The 25,829-nt window shown below is 35.1% G+C and overlaps 1 protein-coding gene across 3 annotated transcripts in view; it reads left to right on the plus strand.

Annotated features, from left to right (window-relative positions):
• The window catches only part of TRIM33 (tripartite motif containing 33), a 140,906-nt gene extending 115,957 nt beyond the window's left edge, over nt 1-24,949 (plus strand). For 2 of the 3 annotated variants that reach the window (XM_043875612.1, XM_043875614.1), the window contains exons 12-20: nt 5,971-6,103; nt 8,726-8,789; nt 11,078-11,234; nt 12,608-12,957; nt 15,294-15,417; nt 16,492-16,566; nt 18,319-18,471; nt 19,867-19,917; nt 19,997-24,949. In XM_043875612.1, the coding sequence (XP_043731547.1) occupies nt 5,971-6,103; nt 8,726-8,789; nt 11,078-11,234; nt 12,608-12,957; nt 15,294-15,417; nt 16,492-16,566; nt 18,319-18,471; nt 19,867-19,917; nt 19,997-20,209 (1,320 nt within the window). In that variant the 3' untranslated portion in view covers nt 20,210-24,949. The remainder of the gene's footprint in view (nt 1-5,970; nt 6,104-8,725; nt 8,790-11,077; nt 11,235-12,607; nt 12,958-15,293; nt 15,418-16,491; nt 16,567-18,318; nt 18,472-19,866; nt 19,918-19,996) is intronic. The other variant, XM_043875613.1, reaches the window with a different exon arrangement.
• The last annotated feature ends 880 nt before the right edge of the window (nt 24,950-25,829 follow it).

Raw genomic sequence — 25,829 nt, forward strand, 5'->3', positions numbered from 1 at the left:
CCCTGTAGTTTTCTATGGTATAGTGAAAAGAAGTGTGGGGGAGGTTACACAGGAAGCAGACAAGGGAGCATTAACTATGCAGTGCAGACAGGAAATAAATACAAAGCAGTCTCAGGTGTTCATTGATATATCTTAATACTGGTCATTACAGCTATCCAGTGTAGAGTAGAAGTTGATTTAAATAGATTTCTCTCAAGTTGAATTATTTTTTTATTTCACTTTACTATTCATCTCCAGAAGAATTGTAATATCTGTTAGTAATTTTGACTTTGAGGGAATATATGATGAACCTGGATTCTTTTTGAATAGTTAAGTGAATATTAGATTCTGTTCAGAATAGATTTATTAAACAATAGATGTGTTAAATTATTATTATTAGATTATTAAACAGTAGATGTGTTAAATTCTTTGTAAACAGTTTTCCATACTTGACATAGTAATTTATTTGGATACTATATGGATAATATGACGTCTTGGGAAAACCATATGTGTCTTTCTGGTATTCATATGTAAACTTAAATGTTATAGAATACCCATTCTGTACTGTGTTCCTGATAGTGGCTGTCTTCCATCTTTACCAATGTGATAGGTAAAAACGATGTTTGTTGATTTCATTTATATTTCTTTAATTCGTGTGGGTTTTTTTAAATCTTTTTTTAGGTTCATTGATCTTAAAAATGTTTATTGACTTATTAATGGCTGCACTGGGTCTTCTTTGCTGCATGGGCTTTCTCTGGTGGTGGTGAGTGGGGGCTACTTAGTTGTGGTGCTTGGACTTCTCATTGTGGTGGCTTCTCGCCGAAGAGCACAGGCTCTCGGGCACGAGTCACACAAGGTGTAGAGCGTGGGCTCAGTAGTTGTGGCACGTGGGTTCCGTTGCCCTGTGGCGTGTGGGATCTCCTTGGACCAGGAATCAAGGCCTTGTCTGTTGCATTGGCAGGCAGATTCTCAACTACTGGACCACCAGGGAAGTCCAGTTCATTGATTGTTTACATTCCTTTGTAGATTGTCTTTTTCCTTTGAAGTCTTAGAAATTATTTATATAACACCTACCTGTTCCATGCCGTTATTCAAGGACACTTAAATAACATTGGTTTAATAAACAAGTGAATTAATATTTTTCCAGTTAGACTTCTGACTTTAGTTATAGTGACTCAATCCATGCCCGATGAAACATCGAGATAAATACTTGCACTGGCATTCCCCTGTCAGTGCTGTAGTGGCATCAGAGAAGCCCTTTTATGTACTTGAAGTTTGCCTCTTCCTAATATTTTCACTCTTCTAACTCTAGGGTTGTCACTAGGGCCAGAGATACAAACTGTAGGTGGGAGAGTATAAAAGGAGTGGCAATAGAAATAGGTAACATGGACCTTTCATGTCTGTTTTGAATTCTCTTATCCACTCCTTTACGTTTAGGTGAGATATAGCTCAACTTCTGTCTGTGGCCCATGTTGGGAACTGCTCCTCCTCACAGATTCTCTAGGTAACTTTAGTTATAGCTAGGGATTTTTTCCTGTAGTTACAGCGTAACAAGTGAATCCTTGGCCAGTAGCGGTGACCATTGAGCAGGCACAACTCTTCATATCTCTTAATCATCCCTCTAGCTAGCCCACAGCATGCTCTCACTTTCTGCCTTTTATTTGTGACATTAAAGGGCTTTATGAGAAAGGCCTGTTTACCTTTTTGTTTAAATTAAGGTATGATTGACTTAGTTTCAATTGTACAACATAGTAATTTGATATTTATATACATCACAAAATGATTACCACAGTAATTCTAGTTAACATCAGTCACCATACATAAAAATTTTGTGTGTGAGAGCGGAGGACTTTGAAAGTTGCTAAGAAAGTAAATCTTCAGATATATAATAGAGTATTAATAATAGTCACCATGGTGTACATTATCTCCCCATGATTTATTTTAGAACTGGAAGTTTGTACTTTTTTATCCCTTTTACCCACTTACCACCTCTGCCAACCACAAATCTATCTGTATTTATAAGCTTGTTTCTATTTTTGTTTGTTTTTAAATTCCACATGTAACTGAGACCATATGCTATTTGTCTGATTTATTGCACTTAGCTTATTCATTCATTTATTTCACTTAGCCATTCATATTGTCACATGTGACAAGATTCCTTTTTATGGCTAATATTTATTCCATTGTGTATATGCATATATCACACAATTTTATTCATTTATCTATAGCTTTGTTTCTTCATCTATTGATGGACACTTAAGGTTATTTTTATATCTTAGTTGTTATAAATAATGTTGCAGTGAAATGGAGGCACATATATGTTTTCAAATTTGTGTTTGGGGTGATTTCCCTGGTGATCCAGAGTTTAAGACTCTGTGCTTCTACAGAGGGCACAGATTTGGTCCCTGGTAGGGGAACTAAGATCCTGCGTGCCTTGATGTGGCCAAAAATTTAAGTTTGAAAAATATTAGTGTTTTTGTTTTCTTCATGTAAATACCCAGAAGTGAAATTGCTGAATCATGTGATAGTTCTGTTAACTTTTAAAGAAACTTCTATACTGTTTTCCATAGTGGATGCACCAATTTACACTCTCACTACAGTTCACAAGGGTTCCCTTTTCTCTACATCCTTACCAGCACTTGTTATCTCTTGTCCTTTTGATAATAGTCTTTCTAACTAGGGTGAAGTGATATCTCATTGTGGTTTTGATTTGCATTTCCCTGAGGATTGTGATGTTGAGCACCTTTGCATGTACCTGTTGGCCATCTCTGTGTCTTCTTTGGGAAAATGTCTATTCAAATTCTCTGCCCAATTTTTAATTGGATTTTGGGGAGTTGCATGTAAGATTTTAGTTCCCTGATCAAGAATCAAATCCACATCCCTTGCAGTGGAAGCACAGAGTCTTAATCAGTGGACTGCCAGGGAAGTCCCTAGATGGTTTAGTTTTTTTACTGTTCAGTTGTGTGAGTTCTTTATGTAGTTTAGATATTAACCCTTTATCAGATATATGATTTATGGATATTTTCTTCATTCAGTATGTCTCCTTTTCATTTTGTTGATGATTTCCTTTGTTGTGCAGGAGCTCTTTAGTTTGAATGTAGTCCCACTTGTTTAATTTTGCTTTTGGAATCAGATCCAAAAAATCATTGCCACAATCAGTGTCCAGGAGCTTATTACTGCCATTGTTTTCTTCTAGGTCTTACATTCAGGTCTTTGAGTAATCCACTTTGAGTTGGTTTCTGTGTATGGTGTAAGATAATAGTCTAGTTTTATTCTTTTGCATGTGGCTGTCCAGTTTTCCCAACATTGTTTATTGAAGAGACTATCCTTTCCTTGTTGTATAGTCTTGATTCCTTTGTCTTGTATCAATTGACCATATATGTAGGAGTGTATTTCTGGTGTCTTTATTCTTTTCCATTGATCTGTATGTATGGTTTTATGCCAGTATCGTACTGTTTTAATTACTGTGGCTTTGAAATTCTGGCCTATGATGCCTCCAACTTTCTTCTTTCCCAAGATTGCTTTGGCTATTTGTGTTTTTTTTGTAGTTCCAAAGAAGTTGTAGGATTGTTCTGTTTCTGTGAAAACTGCCATTGGAATTTTGATAGGGATTGCACTGAATTTGAAGATTGGTTTAGTTATTATGAACATTTTAACAGTATTAATTCTTCAATCCACAAGCCCAGAGTATCTTTCCATTTATTTGTGTCTTACAGTTTCTTTTATCAATGTTGTACATTTTTCAGTGTATATATCTTTGACCTCCTGGTTAAATTTATCCCTAGGTGGTTTATTCTTTTTCATGTGATTTTATTTTTTAAGTACTCTTAAAAATTATATGTATTCATTTTTTAAATTTTTGATTGTGCTGAGTTTTTAGTTGCAGTGAGTGGGGGGCTACTCTTTGTTGCAGTGAATGGGCTTCTTGTTAAGGTGGCTTCTCTTTTTGCGGAGCCTGGCTCTATTTATTTATTTGGCCATGCCACCCGGCTTGCAGGTTCTCATTTCCCTGACAAGAAATTGATCTTGGGCCTGATAGTGAAAGCCTGGCATCCTAACCACTAGGCAATCCAAGGAACTCCCCTGGGATTGTTTCCTTAAATTCTTTTTCTGATAGATCATTATTAGTGTACAGAAATGCAACAGATTTTCATATATTGATTTTTGTGTCTTGCAACTTTACTGAATTCATTTATTCTTACAGGTTTTGGGTGAAGTCTTTAGGGTTTTCTATATATAATGCCATGTCCTCTGCAAATAGTGACAGTTTTACTTCTTCTTTTTCTTACCTAGTTGCTCTGGCTAGGCTTCTAATACCATGTTGAATAGTGGTAGTGAGTGGGCATGCTTGTTTTTCCTGATCTCACAGGAGAGGCTTTCACTTCAGCTTTTCACTGTTACGTATGATGTTAGCAGTGGGCTTATCATAAATGACCCTTATTGTCTTGAGGTACCTTCCCTCCACTTTGTTGATAGGTTCAGCTTGTTTTTATGATGAAAGCTATTTACTTTAGGAGAGTCCTTTCTTGACTGTAGTATGTTGTGGGCTGCTTTGTTCTGATCATTGTTATGTCAGTCCAGTTCTACCTTGGTTTATATTTGTAGTTTTTCTTCAAGATTTGATGTCACTCTTTCCTGTTTTATAGCCTTGAAAATCAGTGTGATTTTGAGGGGAAAAGGAGAGTGAGAAGTAAATGTGCCAATATGTCTTCAATTTTCGGGATTTTTTTTTAAAGACTTATGTTTTGGCTGTGGTGGGTCCTCGTTGCTGCACGTGGGCTTTCTCCAGTTGTGGTGAGAGGGAACTACTCTCTGTGGCACGCATGGGCCTCTGTTGCAGTGACTTCTCCTGTTGCGGAGCACAGGCTTCAGTCACTGTAGTGCGTGGGCTCAGTAGTCGCAGCGTAGGAGCTCTAGAGCCCTGGCTCAGTAGTTGCGGCACATGGTCTTAGCTACTCCACAGCATGTGGGATCTTCCTGGACCAGGGTTTGAACTGTCGTTCCTTACATTGCAAGGTGAATTCTTAACCACCAGGCCCCAGTTTCCTGTTTTGAATGAGAAGTAGATTTGCCTAAAAAGTGATCTTGCCTCTAGTAAGAGAGAAGATTAAAAGAGGCAGGTATGGGTAAAAGTAGATCAGTAAGTAAGCAAGAAGACCTAGAAGATGAGCAATTATTTAATTAATAATTTGAGCATTTCTGATATGGAATAGTGTAAAATTTTTCTTAAGGTAATTTTCATAATTAAATATTTTTTGCTACTACTTATTTTTCTACATAAATATTTTTCCATTTCATCATCACAGTTCTTCCTTGTGAGTGGGATGTTTAAAGATAGGGACTGATGTTCACATTGGGAACTAGCCTAAAGTCACAGCGCCAGGTCCTCTGGCTTTTAACTTACTGCATCCAGTGTGCTAAAAGGTCTTAGTTTTTCTGTTGAGTGCCTCCTTTTTTGTGTGTAATAAGGGACCTTATACCTCAAGATAAAGGCTTTCTGTTGAGTAATAGACTTTTCAGAACTTTTAAATTAGATACAGACATGATCAGGTATCTAATTAGTTAGATATTGATTGATATCAATCATATCATATTGATAGATATGAATGATTTTGGCATGACTATGGATGTTGAAATAAAGTTAGGAGGATGCTAGGGACAAAGATGCTGAAAACAGGATCCTACATCAGCCTTGAGAAAAGGCAAAAGTGTAAGGGTGTGTCAGAGCTATTTTCATAGTAAAACACAAGGGATTTAGTGGGTTATTGGGCTTTGTCTGGAGCTGCCAGGTATTTATTGAATCATTTTAATTAAAGCTATATTTGCATAAACTATACTGTGTGGGTCTTCAGGAGGATAAGGAAGCAACAGTTAAGCTGAGTTTGATATAGGATAATCTGTTTTAGTAAACTGAGTATAAATGATTATATTAATGAAATAAGTTATCTGCTTTAATCAAAGCAAATTTATCTTTTTGTTCTTTTTCTTTAGTTGGAAGATGCTGGTTCAAGTAGTTTAGATAATCTACTAAGTAGATACATCTCAGGCAGTCACCTACCCCCACAGCCCACAAGCACCATGAATCCCTCCCCAGGACCCTCTGCCCTATCTCCAGGATCATCAGGTAAAGTCAGTTGAGGTACCACCTCATTTCTGTAACACCTTAAAAAAGTATCTCTCAGTGTATGTATTAGGGTTCTCCAGAGAAACAGGACCAGTAGTAGAGGGGTATGTGTGTGTGGGGAGAGAGGAGACAGATTAAGGAATTAATTTGCTTATGTGATTGTTAGGGCTGGCACATCTGACATCTGCTGGGCATGTCAGGAGAGTAGACACCCAGGGAAGAGTTGATGCCAGTCTTGAGTTGAGGCAAAATTCCTTCTTTCTCTAGGGAACTCAATCTTTTAAGGTCTTCAACTGATTAGAGACCCACCTTCATTATGTTTTACTCAATATCTACTGATTTAAATGTCAGTAACATCTATCATGTTGATGCAAAAGTAGTTGCGGTTTTGGACCTTGACTTTAAATCACTATAGCTAGGCTCAAACGCATCATTATTAATCAAAATAGGAACCATTACAATCAGCACATTTTTGCCAATAAGAAATAAGTTTGTTTATTCCTGTAGCATAAAAATTGTGCTTCAGGATTCAACGAACTCTTGGAAAGCATTTTCTGCATCCTACTGGTTGTGGAAGCATTTTACCTGCAAAAAGTTGTTGAGATGCCTGAAGAAGTGGTAGTCGGTTGGTGAAAAGTCACTTAAATATGGTGGATAAAGCAAAACTTCGTAGCCCAATTTGTTCCAACTTTTGAAGCAGTGGTTGTCTGACATGCGGTCAGGTTTGTGGAGAAGAATTGGGCCCTTTTTGTTGACCGATGCTGGCTGAGGTATTGCAGTTTTTGGTGCAGCTCATCGATTTGGTGAGTATACTTCTCAGATGTAATGGTTTTGCCAGGATTCAGAAAACTGTAGTGGATCAGACAGGCAGCAGACCACCAAACAGAGACCATAACCTTTTTTTTGGTTCAAGTTTGGCTTTGGGAAGTGCTTTGGAGCTTCTCGGTCCAGTCACTGAGCTGGTCATCACCAGCTGTTGTATAAAATCCACTTTTCATCAACATCACAATCCGATAGAGAAATGATTGGTGGTGGTGCGTAGAATAAGAGGAAACAACACTTCAAAATGACAATTTTTTTGATTTCTGGTCAGCTCATGAAGCACCTACTTATCAAGCTTATTCACCTTTCCAACTTCCTTCAAATGCTGAATGACTGTAGAATGGTCGATGTTGAGTTCTTTGGCAACTTCTTGTGAGTTGGAACAGGATCAGCTTCGATGATGACCCTCAACTGGTCGTTGTCAACTTCCAGTGGCCGGCCACTATGCTCCTCATGTTCAAGGTTCTTGTCTCCTTTGCAAAACTTCTTGAACCACCACTGCACTGTGTGTTAGCAATTCCTGGGCCAAATGCGTCGCTGATGTTGCGAGTTGTCTCTGCTGCTTTACAGCCCATTTTGAACTTAAATAAGAAAATCTCTCAAAGATGAGATAAATTTGGTTTTTGTCTAACATCATCTCCCTAGTCTAAAATAAATATAAAATAAACAGCAAGTAATAAGTCATTAGCAAAAAAAGTGAGAAATGTGCATTAAAATGATGTATAACATAACCACATTTATTTAGAATGTATTCCAGTATCAAATGGCAAATCTCAACAAAGCAAAAACCAAAATTACGTTTGCACCAACATAATAAATACCTTTCCACAAAGAACTGGGTACCATATTCTGGTCAAGTTGAGACATAAACTTAACCATTATAATAATATTTTTTTCCCTGATTGCTTTAATTATTTTTCTTCAAATGTTGTTGGCAGTCTTCAGTGAATTGAAATAATATGTATCTGTGGTATATGCTCTTGAGAAATCTGATGTTCCCCTCCCTCAACCTCCAGCTATATTTATGTTTTTTGCTGGATTTGTAGATGTATTTACTATCCATGCATTCTATTTTACAGTGCAGGTTGTCAATTGAAGAATTCTTTGGTTTCAACTCAAGTTTAAAACACTTTGTTAAATAATGAAAAAATTGAAAATTTGTTCAAAAAGCAAGAAATGAGAAAGGGCAAGTGAATTTTCAGTTTGCAGTTAAAATGTGGCCAATCAAGTCCATGAGATACCCAGTTTTATTAACCCTATCACATGAACGAATGATTAAAGCAGCTCGAAATAGATGGACACTGTGGAAGTGGTTATGGAATGTATTTTTCATGTTTCTTCCTGAAACATACCCCCTTATTATTTCTAGAGTTAGAACAGTTCAGACTTAATGATGCATCGCATGAAAAATCCACATTTAATACATTTTTTGATTAATACTGTTTTTAAGGTTTAATGAATGTATGCCAGGACTTTTAAAGAATAATTAATATAGGTAGGATATTTATCAAATGACTTTGGGTGGGATTGCAAATAGCTTTCCCTTGATATAGTAGTTTCCATTGATTGAATAGTGTTGCTCTGAGAGGATTCTGAGAATGCTTTCTGGGCTCAGCTAAGAGAATCTGATTGACAGTTGCCAGTGATTATACATGAAATCCTTGACTTACAGACTGACTAGGTCTGATTTCCAAGAATTGCTGAATTGCTTTATAATAATACTTGAATTCTGTAGTGGGTAGATAGAATTCTGAACTTTCTTACCTGCATAGATATTCATTTTGACTTATTAATTTTCAGGTTTATCCAATTCTCACACACCTGTGAGACCCCCTAGTACTTCTAGTACTGGTAGTCGAGGCAGGTGAGTATTACATTAATAGCTTTTTTATTTTTATTAAGAAAAATCAAATATGTATTTTGAAAAATAGACTATTATAATGAACTCCCATATACTTTTCAGCCATCGTCAACAATGATCAGGTTATGGCCAGTCTTTATTTATTCTATACTTCCACCCATTCCCCAGTCTAAATTTATTTTAAATAAATTTCAGACATTTTGTCATTTTATTTGGAACTGTTTCTATATTTATTACTTAAAAGGTAAGGATTTAAAAGTTTCATAACCATTGAACCATTACACACCTAAAAAAATTTGGTAGCTAACTCTAATCAATAGAGCTCTAGTTAATGTTCATATTTCCTAATTTTTCTCATAAATACTTTTTTTAAAAATTATTTTTGTTTAATCAGATTCAGATAGGTCCTATACATTGCCATCAACATGTACATTGAGGTCAAACTCATTGTATTTGTTGAAGAGAAATGTATTGTTTTTCTTAAAGAGTTTTCCTCATTTCCCCATCTTTTCATGTAAAAACTACCTTTTGATTTTTTTCTCTGTATTGCTGTTTAGGTCAGGAGGTTTGATTAGATTCAGGTTTGATTTGAGGGAAAGGGATGGGGATACTACTTCACTGTGGTAATGTGTACTGTCAGGGTCACAAAACATAGATTTTTTTTGTGACAGCAACCATTGATTGTCAGTGCCTCAGCTTTATTTTTTTCTGGCTTGAAAATGATATTTTAATTACTGTATTATACCTTCTTTGAATACGTCTGTAAAGAAAAATTTTCTGCCAACTATTTGATTATTGGAAAGGCAAAATAAATTGATTCTCTTTATTTACCTATTTTAATAGTAATGAGTTGATTCCCAGCACCCTCCAGCAGTGACCAATTTTAACCAATATTAACTTTAAGAGCTCATATATTTAAACATATTTTATATATTTTAGTATTATAGATGTTATTTCTATTGATAATTAAATTGTTCCATATTTGGCTTATCAGAACTTTTTCTTAGTTATTTTGCTATAACCCCAGTAGTCATTTAAACATTCTTGCTTCCTGTTGTGAAATGATATCACACGTTCATCTTAGTCAAATAGCTGGTCTCAGGCTTGAGGCAAGAACTGCATAAGGAATCCTGGTCATATTAGTGGGGAAACAAATGGTGCTTTGAGACAACCTTGTGGGTACTCGAGGCTACTGAATTCACTGCTACTGAATTGTTCATGGTTTCTTTTACTTTTTTGGTGGACAGAGAGCTAAGATATTATAGTGTGGGAAGAGAGAGAATGTATTGTGCTGAAGGTAAACTTAATAAATATTGACTGATTTTTCTGTTTTTAATTTGAATAATTTAGTGCAAAGTAAGGATTTTATTTAAGATACATTGAATGTTTTTTATTTATATGTATATGCATTTTGAAGACTGATTCTATATTATTTACTTGTTTTTAAATTACACTTTAAATAATCAGTACTTTTAGTAGAAAAGTACACATTGAGTGAAAAGGGTTTTCATTTTTGGCAGTGATACAGTCTTAAAGTTAATTCACTTCTCTTGCCGGTGGTTTGCTCTATGATCTAGATAGAGCCGATTAGTCACGCATCTGTCCCTCTTAGCCTTTGGTTGTTGTTCAGTCACTAAGTCGTGTTTGACTGTTTGCAGCCCCATGGACTGTAGCATGCTAGGCTCCTCTGTTCTCCACTATCTCCTGGAATTTGCTCAAATTCATATCCATTGAGTTGGTGATGCTATCTAACTGTCTCATCCTCTTCTGTCCTCTTCTCCTTTTGCCTTCAGTCTTTCCCAGCATCAGGGTCTTTTCCAGTGAAGTCTGCTCTTCACATTAATTCACATTAGGACTCAAAAGCTGAAATAGTGATTCCTTTGGAGGGCACTTCATGGATCACTGTTATTGATGTTTCCTTTAGATATTTGGAGATAGAGAACAATTTAAACTTCTATTATATTTAGAGAAGCAGTCACTATACTAGTAGCCTAGGGAAATGATCATTTACTAGATCCCCTAAATGATGTAGTGTAGGTTCCTCAGACGATGAAATGTGTTTAGGGTCTCCTGAAAGATTGATAAACGTTTTTTAAGATTTGATGGTATGAGTTTATAATACACTCCTCTTAACCATATTATGAAGTATCCTTATCTGCTGTGAGCTTAACAAATTGCTTTTACTTTAATGAACATTTCATATAACTTAATGAACTTTGCATATAATTGTTTCATGTAAATGTACACGATGCAGTCAAACATATGTGACCTTTATTTGTTGTTTTTGTTAGCTGTGGGTCATCAGGAAGAACTGAGAAGAACAGTCTTAGTTTTAAGTCTGATCAAGTGAAGGTCAAGCAAGAACCTGGCACTGAGGATGAAATATGTAGCTTTTCAGGAGCTGTGAAACAGGAGAAGACTGAGGATGGCAGACGGAGTGCCTGCATGGTAAGGTTCCAGGGGAACCAACCGTCGGTGATGCCAGGAGGTCCCTTCACTGATCCTTTCATCTCTGCCTGGATAAGTCTGGATAGTGATCCTGTGGACCTGTGTTCATTTCTAAATTTTTGTGCCTGGTATAAGCCAAATCTCTCTTTTTCTAACTGATATTTTTCCATCTAAGTGTCAAATGTAATTGATCAGAAAAGGCTTGTATTAGGATTCCTTTCAAGCTATCTTTTGGTTTGTAATTTGTCATGTAATTTTGCCGTGATTCTAAATTGGGTTCTAGCTTTTTCTAAATTTATTAATCATTTCATTAGTCACATTGAGTCTCAAGCCACAAAAATCCTTGGCCATTTTCCTACACCAGTGAGTTCAGGATTAAGACTGCTGACATGAAAGAAGTTTAATGCTCAAGAGAGTTTTTTAATGAGAAGATTGCCTTTGGCCTATGAATTATTAATAATTTTTAATCAATTTTTAACCAATTCCTCAGATGGAACATTTTACTATAAAATTTATAATATAGAATGAAGGCAGGCCCAGTTTCTCTTCATTTAGAAATTTTGATCTTGGTTCTTTTCTTGGTACCTACAATTTATGTCTTAATTTTCTACATGGTTGGCACATAGAAATTTCAGCTCTGTAGATTTAGAGAGTACTGTTATCTCTTCATTCAGAATTTGGTTTGGAAAGTTCCCCTGAAAAACAGTACAAAAAGGTGGTGAAAGATTTTACATTGTCACAGTCTTTCTATATTAGTAGGATGATAAGTGGGCAGAAGAATATTTCAAAACGCTTTTCGAAAGCTGTGTGACAAGGAAGGACCTATCATGTAGGAAGCACAGTGAACTGTATTCAGTATCTTGTAATAACCCATTAAAAAAAAACTGGAAAAAAAGCACATATGTAACTGAATCGCTTTGCTGTATACCTGAAACCAACAACATTGTAAATTAACTGCACTTTAATTAAAAGTAATGGTTAAAGAAAATAAAGCCAATAGAAAAGGGAAAAAAAATCTGCACAACAGATTCTTGAGTGAAAAATTAGTGTATCATAGCCAGCTGTCTATAGGAGAATACCCTGATACTTACTTCCCAATCAACATGCTTAACAGTTTAATTCCTTTATTACCAAGTGAACCAATAGTATAGTGACTGGCTCCCTAAAATAATTCATTAACATGCCAAAATAATTTTGGGGTTATTTTCAGTTTTTATGTTACTAATATGATTTCCAGCAATTTTACAATAAATTCCAAAATAATTTTAAGTTCTGTCAGTATATCATGTTGTAAACACACCCACAGTAGCACACACAATGCATACCATAAGGATTAAATGATTCTTCAAGAATTTGTCCTTGCTTTGTTTTAGTTGAGCAGTCCTGAGAGTAGCTTGACACCACCTCTTTCAACCAACCTGCATCTAGAGAGTGAGTTGGATGCATTAACAAGCCTGGAAAACCATGTGAAAACTGAACCTGCAGATATGAATGAAAGCTGCAAACAGTCAGGGCTCAACAGCCTTGTTAATGGAAAGTCCCCAGTTCGAAGCCTCATGCACAGGTCAGCACGGATTGGAGGAGATGGCAGCAGCAAAGATGATGACCCAAATGAAGATTGGTGTGCTGTCTGCCAAAATGGAGGGGATCTCTTGTGCTGTGAAAAATGTCCAAAGGTCTTTCATCTAACTTGTCATGTTCCAACACTTCTTAGCTTTCCAAGGTACAAGTGAAATAACTGATTTTTTTGTTGTTGTTTTTTATAAGCTAAAAAAATTAAGTTATTCTGGACAGATGGCCTCCTTAACCAATGCCTAGTATTTATATAAAACAAAGAGCCTATTACTCCATTGTGTGAAGTGAAGTGAAAGTTGCTTAGTTGTGTCCGACTCTGCCACCCCATGGGCTGTAGCCTGCCAGACTCCTGTGTCAGTGGAATTCTCCAGTCAAGAATACTGGAGTGGGTAGCAATTCCCTTCTCTAGGGGATCTTCCCAACCCAGAGATTGAACCCAGGTCTCCTGTATTGCAGGTGGATTCTTCACCACCTGAGCCACCAGGGAAGCATATTACTCCATTACATTCTAGAGAAATTAACAGCTGAATGAAGAAATGTCCAAGATCTAAGTTGTACATTAGTGATAAAAAATAGACTGTTTACTCACCTTCAGTTTATACTTCATATAAGCAAGTTAGATGAACTCTAAATTATGAGGAGCAGTGGACTAGAGCATTGAGAAACTCAGTTGATTTCCTCTTGAAGATAATTTCTTAATCTGTTGCCATCAATTTTTATAAGGTCTGTAATAATTATGAATAGTATTCAGTTTTAGGCAACTCTATTGGCTCTAACCAAAAACTTACTTTTTTAAGGTTTGAAAGCTCTTGGAAGGCATTTTAAAGAAAAAAGTACTTTGTGAAAACACCTTTAATGTCAGGTTTTTTTGAGAATAGCTTCATCTTCACTATTGGAAGCAGTTCATTAGTAGTGCCTGCCTGAGGCACCATGTGCAAAGTTCTCAGACTTTTTCCTTGATCCTCTAGTTGGAATGTCTTTTAGTCATTATAGAGTGGAAAGTTACTGAGTTCCTTATTTAGAAGAGAATAACATGGGGGTAAAGATAAATAAAGATTTGGGCAGCATATGAGCACTGTCCCCGGATTGTATGACCCCATGGCAGGTAAATCTGGTTTCAAGCATTAAAATATTAATTGATGAGCACTCAGTACAAGCTGATGATACCAGCTAATACAGTAGAACAAATATGCTGGGCTTGATTATGATGCCTGTAGTCTCGTCATAATTCTGTAGTGAACTGACTAACTTGGACACTTCACTGATTTTCAGGGATTAGTTTCTTCATCTACAAGTAGTAGAATTTGGATTAGAAGAGCTGTTTTTCTCCCCTTCCATTTAACATATTTATGTTTATGCTATTTCATCTCCAGTTGATTTCAGAGACCATAAAATAATAGAATCACACTTAATTCTCTGAGCCTTCCTTCTTCTCCATCTCTAACCTCAAAAATTTTTAAGTGTCCTTGGGAAAGCTCAGCTTCTTTTTGCCTCTAGATAAAGATTCACATTTTCTCTCAGATTCCTAAGAAGCAATGATTTTAGTTGAGTAGTGCTACCTTTTTGAAAAATTCAACCTTTAAGATTAGAAAAGTACTGGGTATATAGGAACAATGCCAGAATATTTTTCTGAAGAATTGTAATTTTACCTAAATTTTAGAAGGTAAAGTCACTTACCGTAGCTGTATTAAGAGCCTTCTTTTTGTTTCCTCTTTTAAAAAAGAAAGGCTTTGGCATTTTGGTCTTGAAATTAAAGCTTTTCATATTTTTGTTTCCTTTGGATAGTAACATCTGCTGGAACGTTAGAATTTTGCCACTGAAAACTTTCTCTCAAAGGCAGATGCTTTGGGAGGAATTGAAAAGGTGATGCAGTGTTAGTATAATCCTTAGAATATATATATATATATATAATGAGGGAGGGAAAGGAGAAAATGCATACTAAGGAATCAAATTGGAGTTTATAGCTTGATAGAAATCCTGATGTAAACAAAACTATTAACTGAGCAGATTTAAAAGACTAGCTATGAAAAAATAATTGTTTTATTTTTGGCATTGCATGCCAAAACAAGATACCTGAGGACCTGTGTATCCTGTCTTCCTTTCTGCTTCACGTGTATGAAGTCACTGTGGTGGTAATACTGGGGTCTTGAAAAATTGGTCTTATGCTGCAAGTGCTGATCATCAGCTTTGTGCTATGACGAGACCCATCTTTAATGGAGGTAGTGGTTTTATATTGCTTTCCAGAAGGCTTTTCATTCAGTTGAAGAATGAAGACATTTTGGGACGTTTTTAATCACATAACTTCACTTTATGAGATTTGGCAAAAATAGTACCTCTTGAGTTCCACAAAAACTGGAAAGGAAAGAAAACAAAGAAACTGAAAAAAAAAACCAAAGAAACTGAAGACTTAGCTCTAGAGAACTAGCTTTCCTGGAGTGAGTTTTGTTATAATTCCAAAGACTGATTGCCTGTTTCCTTCTTTAGTGGGGACTGGATATGCACATTTTGCAGAGATATTGGAAAGCCAGAAGTTGAATATGATTGTGATAATTTGCAACATAGTAAGAAGGGGAAAACTGCACAGGGCTTAAGCCCCGTGGACCAAAGGGTAAGTGTCAAGTTGATTTGTTATTAGGTATTTTGTAGTTGTCTGTCTATATATTTTTTTTCCTTCGGTGTAACATACATATAACCTGGTAAATTTTCATATTTTAATCACATTATCTGATGGTATATACGTTCATGACTTCTGAAATCTCTGTCTGTAGACCTTAGAGCCCTTAGCTCTAGGCTCTTGAATTTTGCTTTCTCACACTTAACATTTCCCAGCCTAATCTTGATTTCTTCTCCTATCCTTCAATAAACAAAGGCAAGAAAATAATGACATAAAAACTGCTTTCCTGTCTCAGTAATTTCCATCATCAAATAGTACTGCCAGTCATTTCTTGCTCAGGCCAGAAATTAGAAGATCTCTTCACCAGACTTCCTGATTCTACTCTTGCCCCTTACAGTCCATTTTCTACGCAGTACATTGTGTTCTTTTTAAAATATGTAAACAGGTCTATCGCTTCCATGCTTAAAATCCCTAAGCACCCATCATATTAAGAATGAAATCCAAAATCCTCATTATTTCACTCAGATTTCTGCTGATCTGTTCTGTACTCTGATCTCCAAAGACAGAATATCTTTCACAGACTTCTGTTACAATTACGTTTGACTTTGATCTGTTGCATAAATCCATCTTCCACTATCTTTGAGGAGAAAGTATGTGTTTAGAGTGTTACAGAATATTTCTGATTGTATAACAAAATTCTTGAATTGGATTGAGAAGACAGTTTTTATTTCATTTTGAACCTGAGTGGAATCCTTTCAAGAAAGGGAATAGCATGTGTCTTGCCTGCCTTGGGAAATTAGAATGAGTAGCAATGGTTAAGAGGTAATAGTAGGTAAATAAGTTATATACAGTAGGGCAGAAGGTAGTCACGGTCTCAGAACTGAGTGGGAAACAGGTAGTTTTGTATTTACAGCTAGTATAGCTATATGTAGGAGGATAGCTCATATGTAGAGAGCTTATCTTCAGTTTATTGTAGTAACACTTTATACTGATAAAGTCCTCATTTTCAAGAATATCTTTTAAGGGGGGAAAACAGTTCATGAGTTTTCTTTTCTTTTATTGGGCCAGAAATGTGAACGTCTTCTGCTTTACCTCTACTGCCATGAATTAAGTATTGAATTCCAGGAGCCGGTTCCTGCTTCGGTGAGTTGTTTACCTTAGTACTTTCCTGGTGAATAAGTTTAGTATAATATTTAAGACTATGGGCTCTGGCTTTAGTCTGCTAATGTTAAAACTCAGGCCTGAATAATCTCTTCATCCACTTTCTTTTCTAAAATGGTTTCTTCCCTCATTGGGTTATTTTCAGGATTCTATACAATAACCTGTGTAAAATAATTTTAGTATAGTATTTGATAAAATTTCTAAGTAATAAGTACTTATGATGTTATTAGGGCTAAATGGATTTGAGTTTCACTGTTAAAATTGCAGTTTGTTTTTAAAGACTGGCTCTGATCAAAACTTAATTTCCACATCTTTTATTTTTTAAATGGACATAAGGGTTATAGCTACATGCATAATTAAAAGAGTCTTGAACTTGGAATCAGAACACTTGACTTCTAATTCTGCCATTAACCAGCCTTATAACTGGGGAGATTTACATAATTTTCTGCCTCTAGTTTTAACTGTAGAGGGGGAATTTGAACGAAATTATTTCTAAAATTCTAGTTGTACGATTGATTCTAGGATTTGTACCTTGGGGAGAAAAATCTCTATGCAAGTATTAATTTGAATAAAAGTGTAAAGTTGAACCGTTTACACTGGTTTTGCCTTCATAAGCCCTCTTTTATGAACAGTCAAGATTAAGAGAAGACTGTGGGGAGATTGTGGGGAGAATTTGTAAACCGTTGCGCTTTGTTTTTCTTAAAGCAGGTTTTTGTAAGGAATAAATTTAGGCTCTCAAATCCTGTAGCAAAAGGAATACCAGGGATACCTTAAAAATGTGATAAGAATATGCTACACATATTGTATTTGCTTGCTGTTGATTGTTGAATTAAGATATTATTGAATACCAGACCTGTTATATAGGGTATTGAATAGTAATTTATTTACTTAGGGAGGCTTAGAAATGGAAAGTATAAAAGGTTCTAGATACAAGGAAGACATTTTGTTCAGATAGTAGTCATCTGACACCAGGAAGTCTGTCTGGTCTTCAAGTTCAGGGACTTTATGGTAGAAATTTTCTTTACAACATTTTCTTTTAATGAACTTTTTAAAATTGTCTCTCTGTGTTCAGTTATTTTTGCAAAGATACAAATTTCTGGCCAGGAGTTGGGGCCAGAACTCCCAAGCATGACCACTAAGTGGATAATAGGGGCTTTCTTGGTGGCTGAAGATGGTAAAGAATCTGCCTGCAATTCAGGAGACCCAGGTTAAATTCTTGGGCTGGGAAGGTCCCCTAGAGAAAGACATGGCAACTAAATGGTTAATAAAATTTTTTCTTGTGTCACTACAGTCTCTTTCACCTCTATTGCTGTGTTCAGAGTTCTGTGATATAAGGTTTTATCCTTTATAAAGGATACTATGTTCTATTAATAGCAATACATTTTGTAATCTTCTTTCCTTTTAAAGTCATACAGTTCTGATGGGCAAGGTGTGTCCCTAACACTAGTGGTTGGGTATCCTTGCTGATTGATTTTTTCCCCCCTAATTACCTTATTAAACATGGAACTTTGGGTCCTTCATGGAGGACCAAGGAGACTACCACGTATTCTGAATGTGATTTGATATTTGTGTGATTGTGGCAGAAGATTTCAAGTACAATTCACTATACTCAAAATTTGCACGCAGCTGGCTTAATCAACATATTTTTCTCTAAAATTAATATACTTCGCATTTTCAAATTAAACACTTTGGCATTTTTGGAGAATCCTTATCTATCCTTATTTGTTTCTTTAGATACCAAACTACTATAAAATTATAAAGAAACCAATGGATTTATCCACCGTGAAAAAGAAGCTTCAGAAAAAACATTCCCAACACTACCAAATCCCAGATGATTTTGTGGCTGATGTTCGTTTGATCTTCAAGAACTGTGAAAGGTTTAATGAAGTATGTTAGCTTCCAAACTATAGAGTCTTGGATTATTAGTTTTTGTTTGTTTGCTTATTTTGTTCCTGGATTTTGTTTTCCCTGCCAAGAGATTTTTTCTAAGTTGATTTGAACAAATTATTCTGCTCCAGGTCTGTCAAAAGTAAAATTGGATTGCATCCACAGTTCCAAAGAATAAAGTTTACTGTATATAATTTGAAATATATACTTAAATATAATGTAATAAATTAAGAATATTATTGGATATTTATTGGATATCCCTTCCTGAATATGTTGAGGGTTGAGATAAGTATAGAAAATAGTCTGTAGTTAAGTACATTTTGTAGGAAATGATTACATCCAAGCCTACATTTTGGATACATTTAGGAAAGGGATTTGTACCAGTGTCTTTGATTTCATTCTTGACCATGTAAATATAGAACCTTAAGATTATAAACTCAAGTGGCTCATCTTGACTAGTAATCCAGAGTATATAATGTTGAGTTTTCTCAACATCTTGGCTATGACTTTCATTAACTTTGGTTATGTATTTTTTTGAGACTAAAGATGAGCTATCCATACCTTTAGTAGAAATGTGATCTATATCACCTTCAAGGATGTTTTTGTTATCTTTGGGAAGGTCAAATTTCTTTTTGTTAAGGAATATTTTAATTATCATCAGAGAAGAAAATGGATGAGAATCCACAAAATCTTCAGATTACTAAAAGTTTCTTTATTTCTGATAAAATTCGAGTGCCATATGAATATTACTAAAAAATTCACATTGAATCATGTGAAATGTACTCAGAGTTGCCTCTGGGAGCATCTAGGTGGCTTTTTAATTTCATATTAAAAATATTAGTGATAAGTCTAGTTGCCTTTATAGCACTGTGTCACAGAGAATGTAGTAAAACCTCATTCTCCTGAAGTTAAATTAATACAGTCCCAAATTTCTTGTCTTATTTTCTAATTCAGTTATTTTCAAATAAGTATGCTTTCGTGAACCATAGCTAATAACGTTTGCCAGGGAGAAGACCTATTTTAATGATTGTTTAACAATTTATGATTAACAATTTACCACACAGATGGAATTCTGATTGATTGTGGAAAGCTTGTCGGTTTAAAAAACAAAGCAAAACATTTCTTATATTATTTGTTTCAAATAATTTTTTGCAACTCCTATTCAGGTTGACCTCACTAATTCAGAATTTTGAGAAAATTTCACAGTAGCTTTAGTAATAGCTTTGTAAAGAAAGTGGGTCCATGTTCTGTATAATTTTAGGAAGAACTTGATCTGGTCATAGCAGTTTGTTCCCCCTAATATGGCTGACTTTCGTCGCCAATCCTATGCAGTCTTATAACTTTAGAAAGGATTATAATTTCCCTTTTTTTTTTTGACTCTGGTATCCTTTTTAGATGATGAAAGTTGTTCAAGTTTATGCAGAAACACAAGAGATTAATTTGAAGGTAAGCTTTTCAGACCATGCAAACTTGGTGAAGGAATATGCATTACCAATAGGTGAATATTCCTATCTTTTGCTTGCAGGCTGATTCAGAAGTAGCTCAGGCAGGGAAAGCAGTTGCATTGTACTTTGAAGATAAACTCACAGAGATCTACTCAGACAGGACCTTCGCACCTTTGCCAGAGTTTGAGCAGGAAGAGGATGATGGTGAGGTAACTGAGGACTCTGATGAAGACTTTATTCAGCCCCGCAGAAAACGCCTAAAGTCAGACGAGAGACCAGTACATATAAAGTAAAATGACATGAACATAAACCAGTTGTTCAAAAAAGAAAGAAAAACTTCTATTTAAGTGTTGCTGGAATATCCTGCCTACAGTGGGCTCCTTCTTGAAGAAGCTGATAGCTTTTACACAGTATTAGATTGAAATAATGGACAGAAAACACATTCTGGTCAAGAAAGGGGGAAAGGACTCTATTTGCAACTTTAAAAGTAAAAACAAAAGTGAAAGTGAAATGATTTGAAGATTTCTGTTACTCAGAGAATGGTTCTGATTGCTAGAATGGGCTGATGTTGATCATTTGGTATTGATTGGTGCAAATACTGAGTGTTCAAGTACTTAAGGGTCATGTCACTGGTTAAATTGTCTCTTTGGACTAGAGTGCACATTTACTAAAACAACTTTCATGTCTCTCCCTTCACACATATACAATACTGGGTTATTTTCTAGTCAAAAATCAAAGTTCTCAGATTCCACTTTGATATTAGTGCAGATGTGCATTGGATCATGCCATTATATTTTCTCTTGTTTTGATGCTGTTGGGCCTTAGTTTTTATATTGGTTTAAAGAATTCAACAGTAGTTTTATTTTCTGTTCATACTTAAAGAATTTGGGAAACATGCCCATTGATCATCATTTAATCAATTCTAGTGTTCTACTGAAATAAATATGGTAACTTTTCAGTAGCAGATCATTTATAATAGTCATTTACAGAAAACACTTCCACAGAATTGCACTTCCCAATCAAATCATCTGATCACACATTTATTCCCATGAAAGGTAGAATGGTTGTTTGAAAATTAATCTAGTTTTCTGTACATTTAAAATTTTGATTGAGGTGACAGCTGGCTCTTACCCCGTCTTCCTTCATATCGGTTTTCTGATAGACCACTATTGGCAAACAGTTATCTGTCAACTACCAAATGTGTAAAATTTTCTGTATTTCACTTTGTCTTATTTGTAAATAGTGAACTAAAACTTCTGGCAGATCAGCAACATTTGCTGAGCCTGTTTTTTAAGCTAATATGTATTCTTACTAATGTTCCTATCAAGAATGGATTTGTAATATATGCTGTCTATTTCTAATGTTCACATGCATATTTTGAGGTTCTATCTTATTTTAATAGAGAACAGACTTCTCAGAAAATCTTCAGAAGCAGCTTATTATTAAAATATCGAAATATTGAAATAAACCCGGTGGGGTTAGATTACTCATCCGTCCACCAAGTGGGACATTTGCATGGACTAGGGGCTTTAAGGACTTAGAACAGACCTGTAAGTATATCCTGAAGATGAGCCGATCAAATCCCCACTTGAATGGTTACTGGAGTAGACCCACCTTCACTACCCTGATTTTAGCACCCGAGGCAGATAAAATCACCTTGGCTCTGTTCATTTTTCTTCTCTTCATTTGTGATGCTCAGATCCAAGATGTATGTTCTAGACTGTGTACAGGCTTCTCTTTTGTTGAGTTAAAAATTTTAGTCCTACTTTTGTATGGACATATTAGAATGTAAAGTGACCAAAATAGAAGACTTGCCATTAGATATTTTTCAGATGTCAGCAGATTTGTGGCAAATCATTTGCCTTTTTAAAAATTCAGCTTAAACAGTTCAGACAGTAGACTACTCAGAAAAACTTATTTGACATAATTGTCTAAGAGGTAAATATTTTTTAGTGCGTATTGAATCAAATAAAGTGCTCTAAAGAAGTTATTACGCAAATTTCTTTGGGTTGTTTTTCTTTATCATGTGGTGGGGGTAAACATGAATATGATTCAAGCCTTCTAATGGTGTATTACTTTTATTATTGCTGTTGACTTCATTCTGTGGCTTTCTTTTAGCTTTTTCAGTTGTTATAAGTTAAACTTTAAAACATATATCAAACTTACCAATTTACTCAAATTTCAGATTCTTCAGAACAGATTTCTTATAAAAAGGAAAAATTATTATTTTAAAATACTTTTATCTATGTGCATTTTCCTCTTCCCTACAACATTAATGATTTCCGTTTATCAGGAGACTTACCTAAGGGCACATTTTGGGAAGTGATCAGTAGCAATGTAACTTCATTTTGCCAAGCCATTGAGTTCTGATAGTTTGTGCTTGCTCTTCATGTGAATCCTTTTCATGGTCTTAGATAACACGTTCTACCAGAAACAGATTGTAAGTAAAATATTTGATATTTGGGGCCTTAAAAGCTAATGTGTTTCCTTAAAGACAGTTACATGTTAGATGGAGATTTTGGTTTTTATTTTCTTTTAATATTGGTTCTTCAAAAGCCACTTATTGCCAGCATTTAATAGGTTCCATTTCTGTTAACAGAAGGTAGGTTCATACTGATGAGGAATTACTTTTCAATTATATAACTTATCAACAAACCACCATTATATGAAAGTATTCACTGTAGATTTCATTAAACCTTTTTTTCTTTCACATTTTATCATTCATTGTGTTTCTAAGCTGATTTGTTCACTAAATGCCTGTTAAAGTATAAAAAATTTATATTCAGATATCTTACATTTTCCTATTCATTTATGTTTTAAAAAGACAAACAGTGAATATCAATCCCTGAAGTCAGTTTGTTTTAATACTCCCTTAAAATTGTATTCTTTGTTAAAAGGTAGTATTTTTGATTTGAAGATGTTAAATGTTTCCTTAAAAGCTTGCAAACTTGCACCGCAGTTCATTTTTCATTTCCACTAAGAACAAAGTGTTCCTGGGTCTGTTCCTCTGGCCTGAATTTGCATTTTTTAGCACCTGGCTCAGCTGATCACTGAGTGAGAACTGCTTTGCGAGGGGAAAGCGTGTGTGTTCCCGAGTGTGGTTCAGTTGTAGGTCAGGCTCTACCGAAACATCAGATCATTACCAGAGAGAGGCTAAGGCATTGAATCCACTGTCAAAATTATTCTTTTTGGAATCAACAAGGTACTTTGTGACTTCTATTCTTATATAAGGAAATTTTAAATAAATTTTAAAGTTAGTTAATGCTAATTTTTTTGTTACAACATTGAGATTTTTAGTTACTCCAAAGAAATAACACTTTTAAATAGAAGCAAAAGGTTTATAGCGTGCAAATTGTAGATTTATCAATTACCTCAGCAGGTAACCTGCCATGTAACTATGAGTGATTAGTTTTAATAAGCCAGTAGACTTAGGTTTTTGGACTATGCTCTTGGGTTGTGGCCTATCATCCATTATTCTCTTCGTATTTAAAATGGAGTAAATGCTGTGGCCCATTCTCCCTTGGCCTTTTAATATCCCTTACCCATGCCCACTAATATACAACACATGAAGTATTAAAAAATGTCATTTCTTGAGGTCAGCACTGCTTATTTGCATACTTAACATTGGATCAGTGAACAGTTTTATAGTAGTCTACCCTCCCCAACTTCCGTAATTCAAACAATCAAGTTCTTAAGTCATGCCATGAATTCTTAACTCATACTGTCCTATATTAATAATCTGCTGGAGGTGATCCAAGGTGTAAGGTGAATCACAACTTGATCATCATATACCAGACCTGGATATTTTATTTCTCACAGTTATCTTCTTGATAAAGCAATAACACTGCTTTAAGTCTGTTGCCTAATAGCATGTCATAATCCTCTCGTGGATGGTGATTTTATAGGAAAGTTTGTATGCATATCACCCAGTCTATCTTTTAAAAATTAAGGAATTTAAATGTATGCTGGACCTAATGACAATATATTGTGGCATTTTATTTTAAAAATTGGGGAAAGTTGCATATTTTTTTAAAAGTAGGCGTTTGAGTAAAAAAATCGAAGGTACTTTTTTAAGAAAATTTATATGCCACAGTTTACATAGACATTTCAGATTTCAACATATACTCTTGATATAATGGTTTCTTTTACTTGGTCAAAATGCACATATAGTATTTCTTCCATCTTAGTTCCTTGTGTTTGCCTTTGTGGTCTTTTATATATTTTTATTGTATCTGAGAAACAAAATTATCTTCAAAAATAAGTCAATTTGGAAATATTTATTATAATCAAACTACAAAATGTACAAAATTAAGTTTAGCCCTTTTCTAGCAAGTGATCTTTAAAGTTAAAAATGCTGTTCTTTTAAATTCTCCAGATTTGTATGTGGGAAGGCACTGAAATGATCTTGCAAGTGCCACTGCAATATTCCCTTTCAAGTGTGGCCTAAATTTCAATCTTAAGAACGAAATGCATGTCTGCTCCTGGTCTGAAAAATGTAGGCATTAACTATATTTTAAATCACAGTGAAACATGTATATAAGCCTATAACAAGAAAACTTGTGCAATTTGAAAGCCTTTTGATTTTCTGTGTAGACACACCTGCACACGAAAGGGTTAAATTCACAGCCTTACTAGTCCCTTGTCTCCCCTCTTTATTATTCCCCTCTTCTCTCCCCTCATTATTATTACTAATACTACAGTTACTTTTTTTTGCACATAGTTAACTACCCTTCAATATGATTCTGAAAGAAAAAGTGCTGTTTCTGTGGTATTGTATTCTCTAAATAATCATATTTAATTTTTTTGAAACAAGGTTGCAGTTTCTAATTGTTCTGTTCCTGTGTTTTTTGCTGGTGTGTAATAAAAGCAAGATTTTCTTTTCATGGTTATTTAATACATTAGCTGCCTGTAAATATTTCTTGTTATAATGCTCTGGAATGTGTTGTAGAAGTTGTATTAGATCAGTTTAAAACCTTGTTTGAAAGCCACATTGTTTTGGTTATTTCTATTAAATTAGAAAATTGAAAAAGTTTTCAAATGAATTTCTTTTTTTTTCTTCCTCTTTGAGACTTAATCACTTAGATTTAAAAAATTTATACTCTGTGTGAGGCACTGAAGATACTTTGATGAACAAGATAAAATACAGTCCATGCCCTCCCAAGTGTTTATACTCCATTTGAGAATGATAGAGATTAACACAGAATATAGTTAGTAACACAGAGAAGGACCTAACCCCAAATTTTGTTGATCAGGGAAATGATCTCTCTCACTCTTAAAAGATAGGACCAGGTAAAAGAGAAAATGAAGAGAATAAATATACAGAAGCCTAAAAGTAAAAGAGAACATTTTTGTATTCCAGGACTGAAAGGGTCAGTTTAACTGGGATAGAATGTAAATTGGAGTAGTAAAATATTAAGCTGAAGAACGGAGCAGGATCCTTTTCAAGCAGAATGTCTTGGAAGTTATGATAAAATGGCTTGGGGCTTTTTCACTGAGGTCAACAAGGAGTCCCTGAAGAATTTTAAGCAGGATGGGGCTTGGTTAGTTGACATAATTAAAATGATCTTTCTGATCTGATTATGAAGAATGAGTTATGGAAGAGATTGGTAGTGGAAAGGCAGTTTTAGGCTATGAGTAATCTAGGTGAGCCCTAAGTTATCTGGCAGTGGAGATTGGAAAATGGCAGTCAAATTTTAGAGAAATTTAAGAAGTGAGCTATCTCAGTAACTATCCCAGTGGCCCAGTAACTGAGGCCATGTGGTTGCCTAAGACATTTTATGTGGTACCTATTAAAATAAGGGGAGAAAGGAATAGATTTGAAGATTTGCTGAGTTTAAAGTTCCTCTGGAGAATTAAGGAGAAGGTAGGTGTCCTGTAGGATAATTCTGGTGCTTATCCTGGGCTGCAGATAGA

Source organism: Cervus elaphus, chromosome 20 (genome assembly GCF_910594005.1).
Source record: "Cervus elaphus chromosome 20, mCerEla1.1, whole genome shotgun sequence".
NCBI classification, from domain to species: Eukaryota; Metazoa; Chordata; class Mammalia; order Artiodactyla; family Cervidae; genus Cervus; species Cervus elaphus.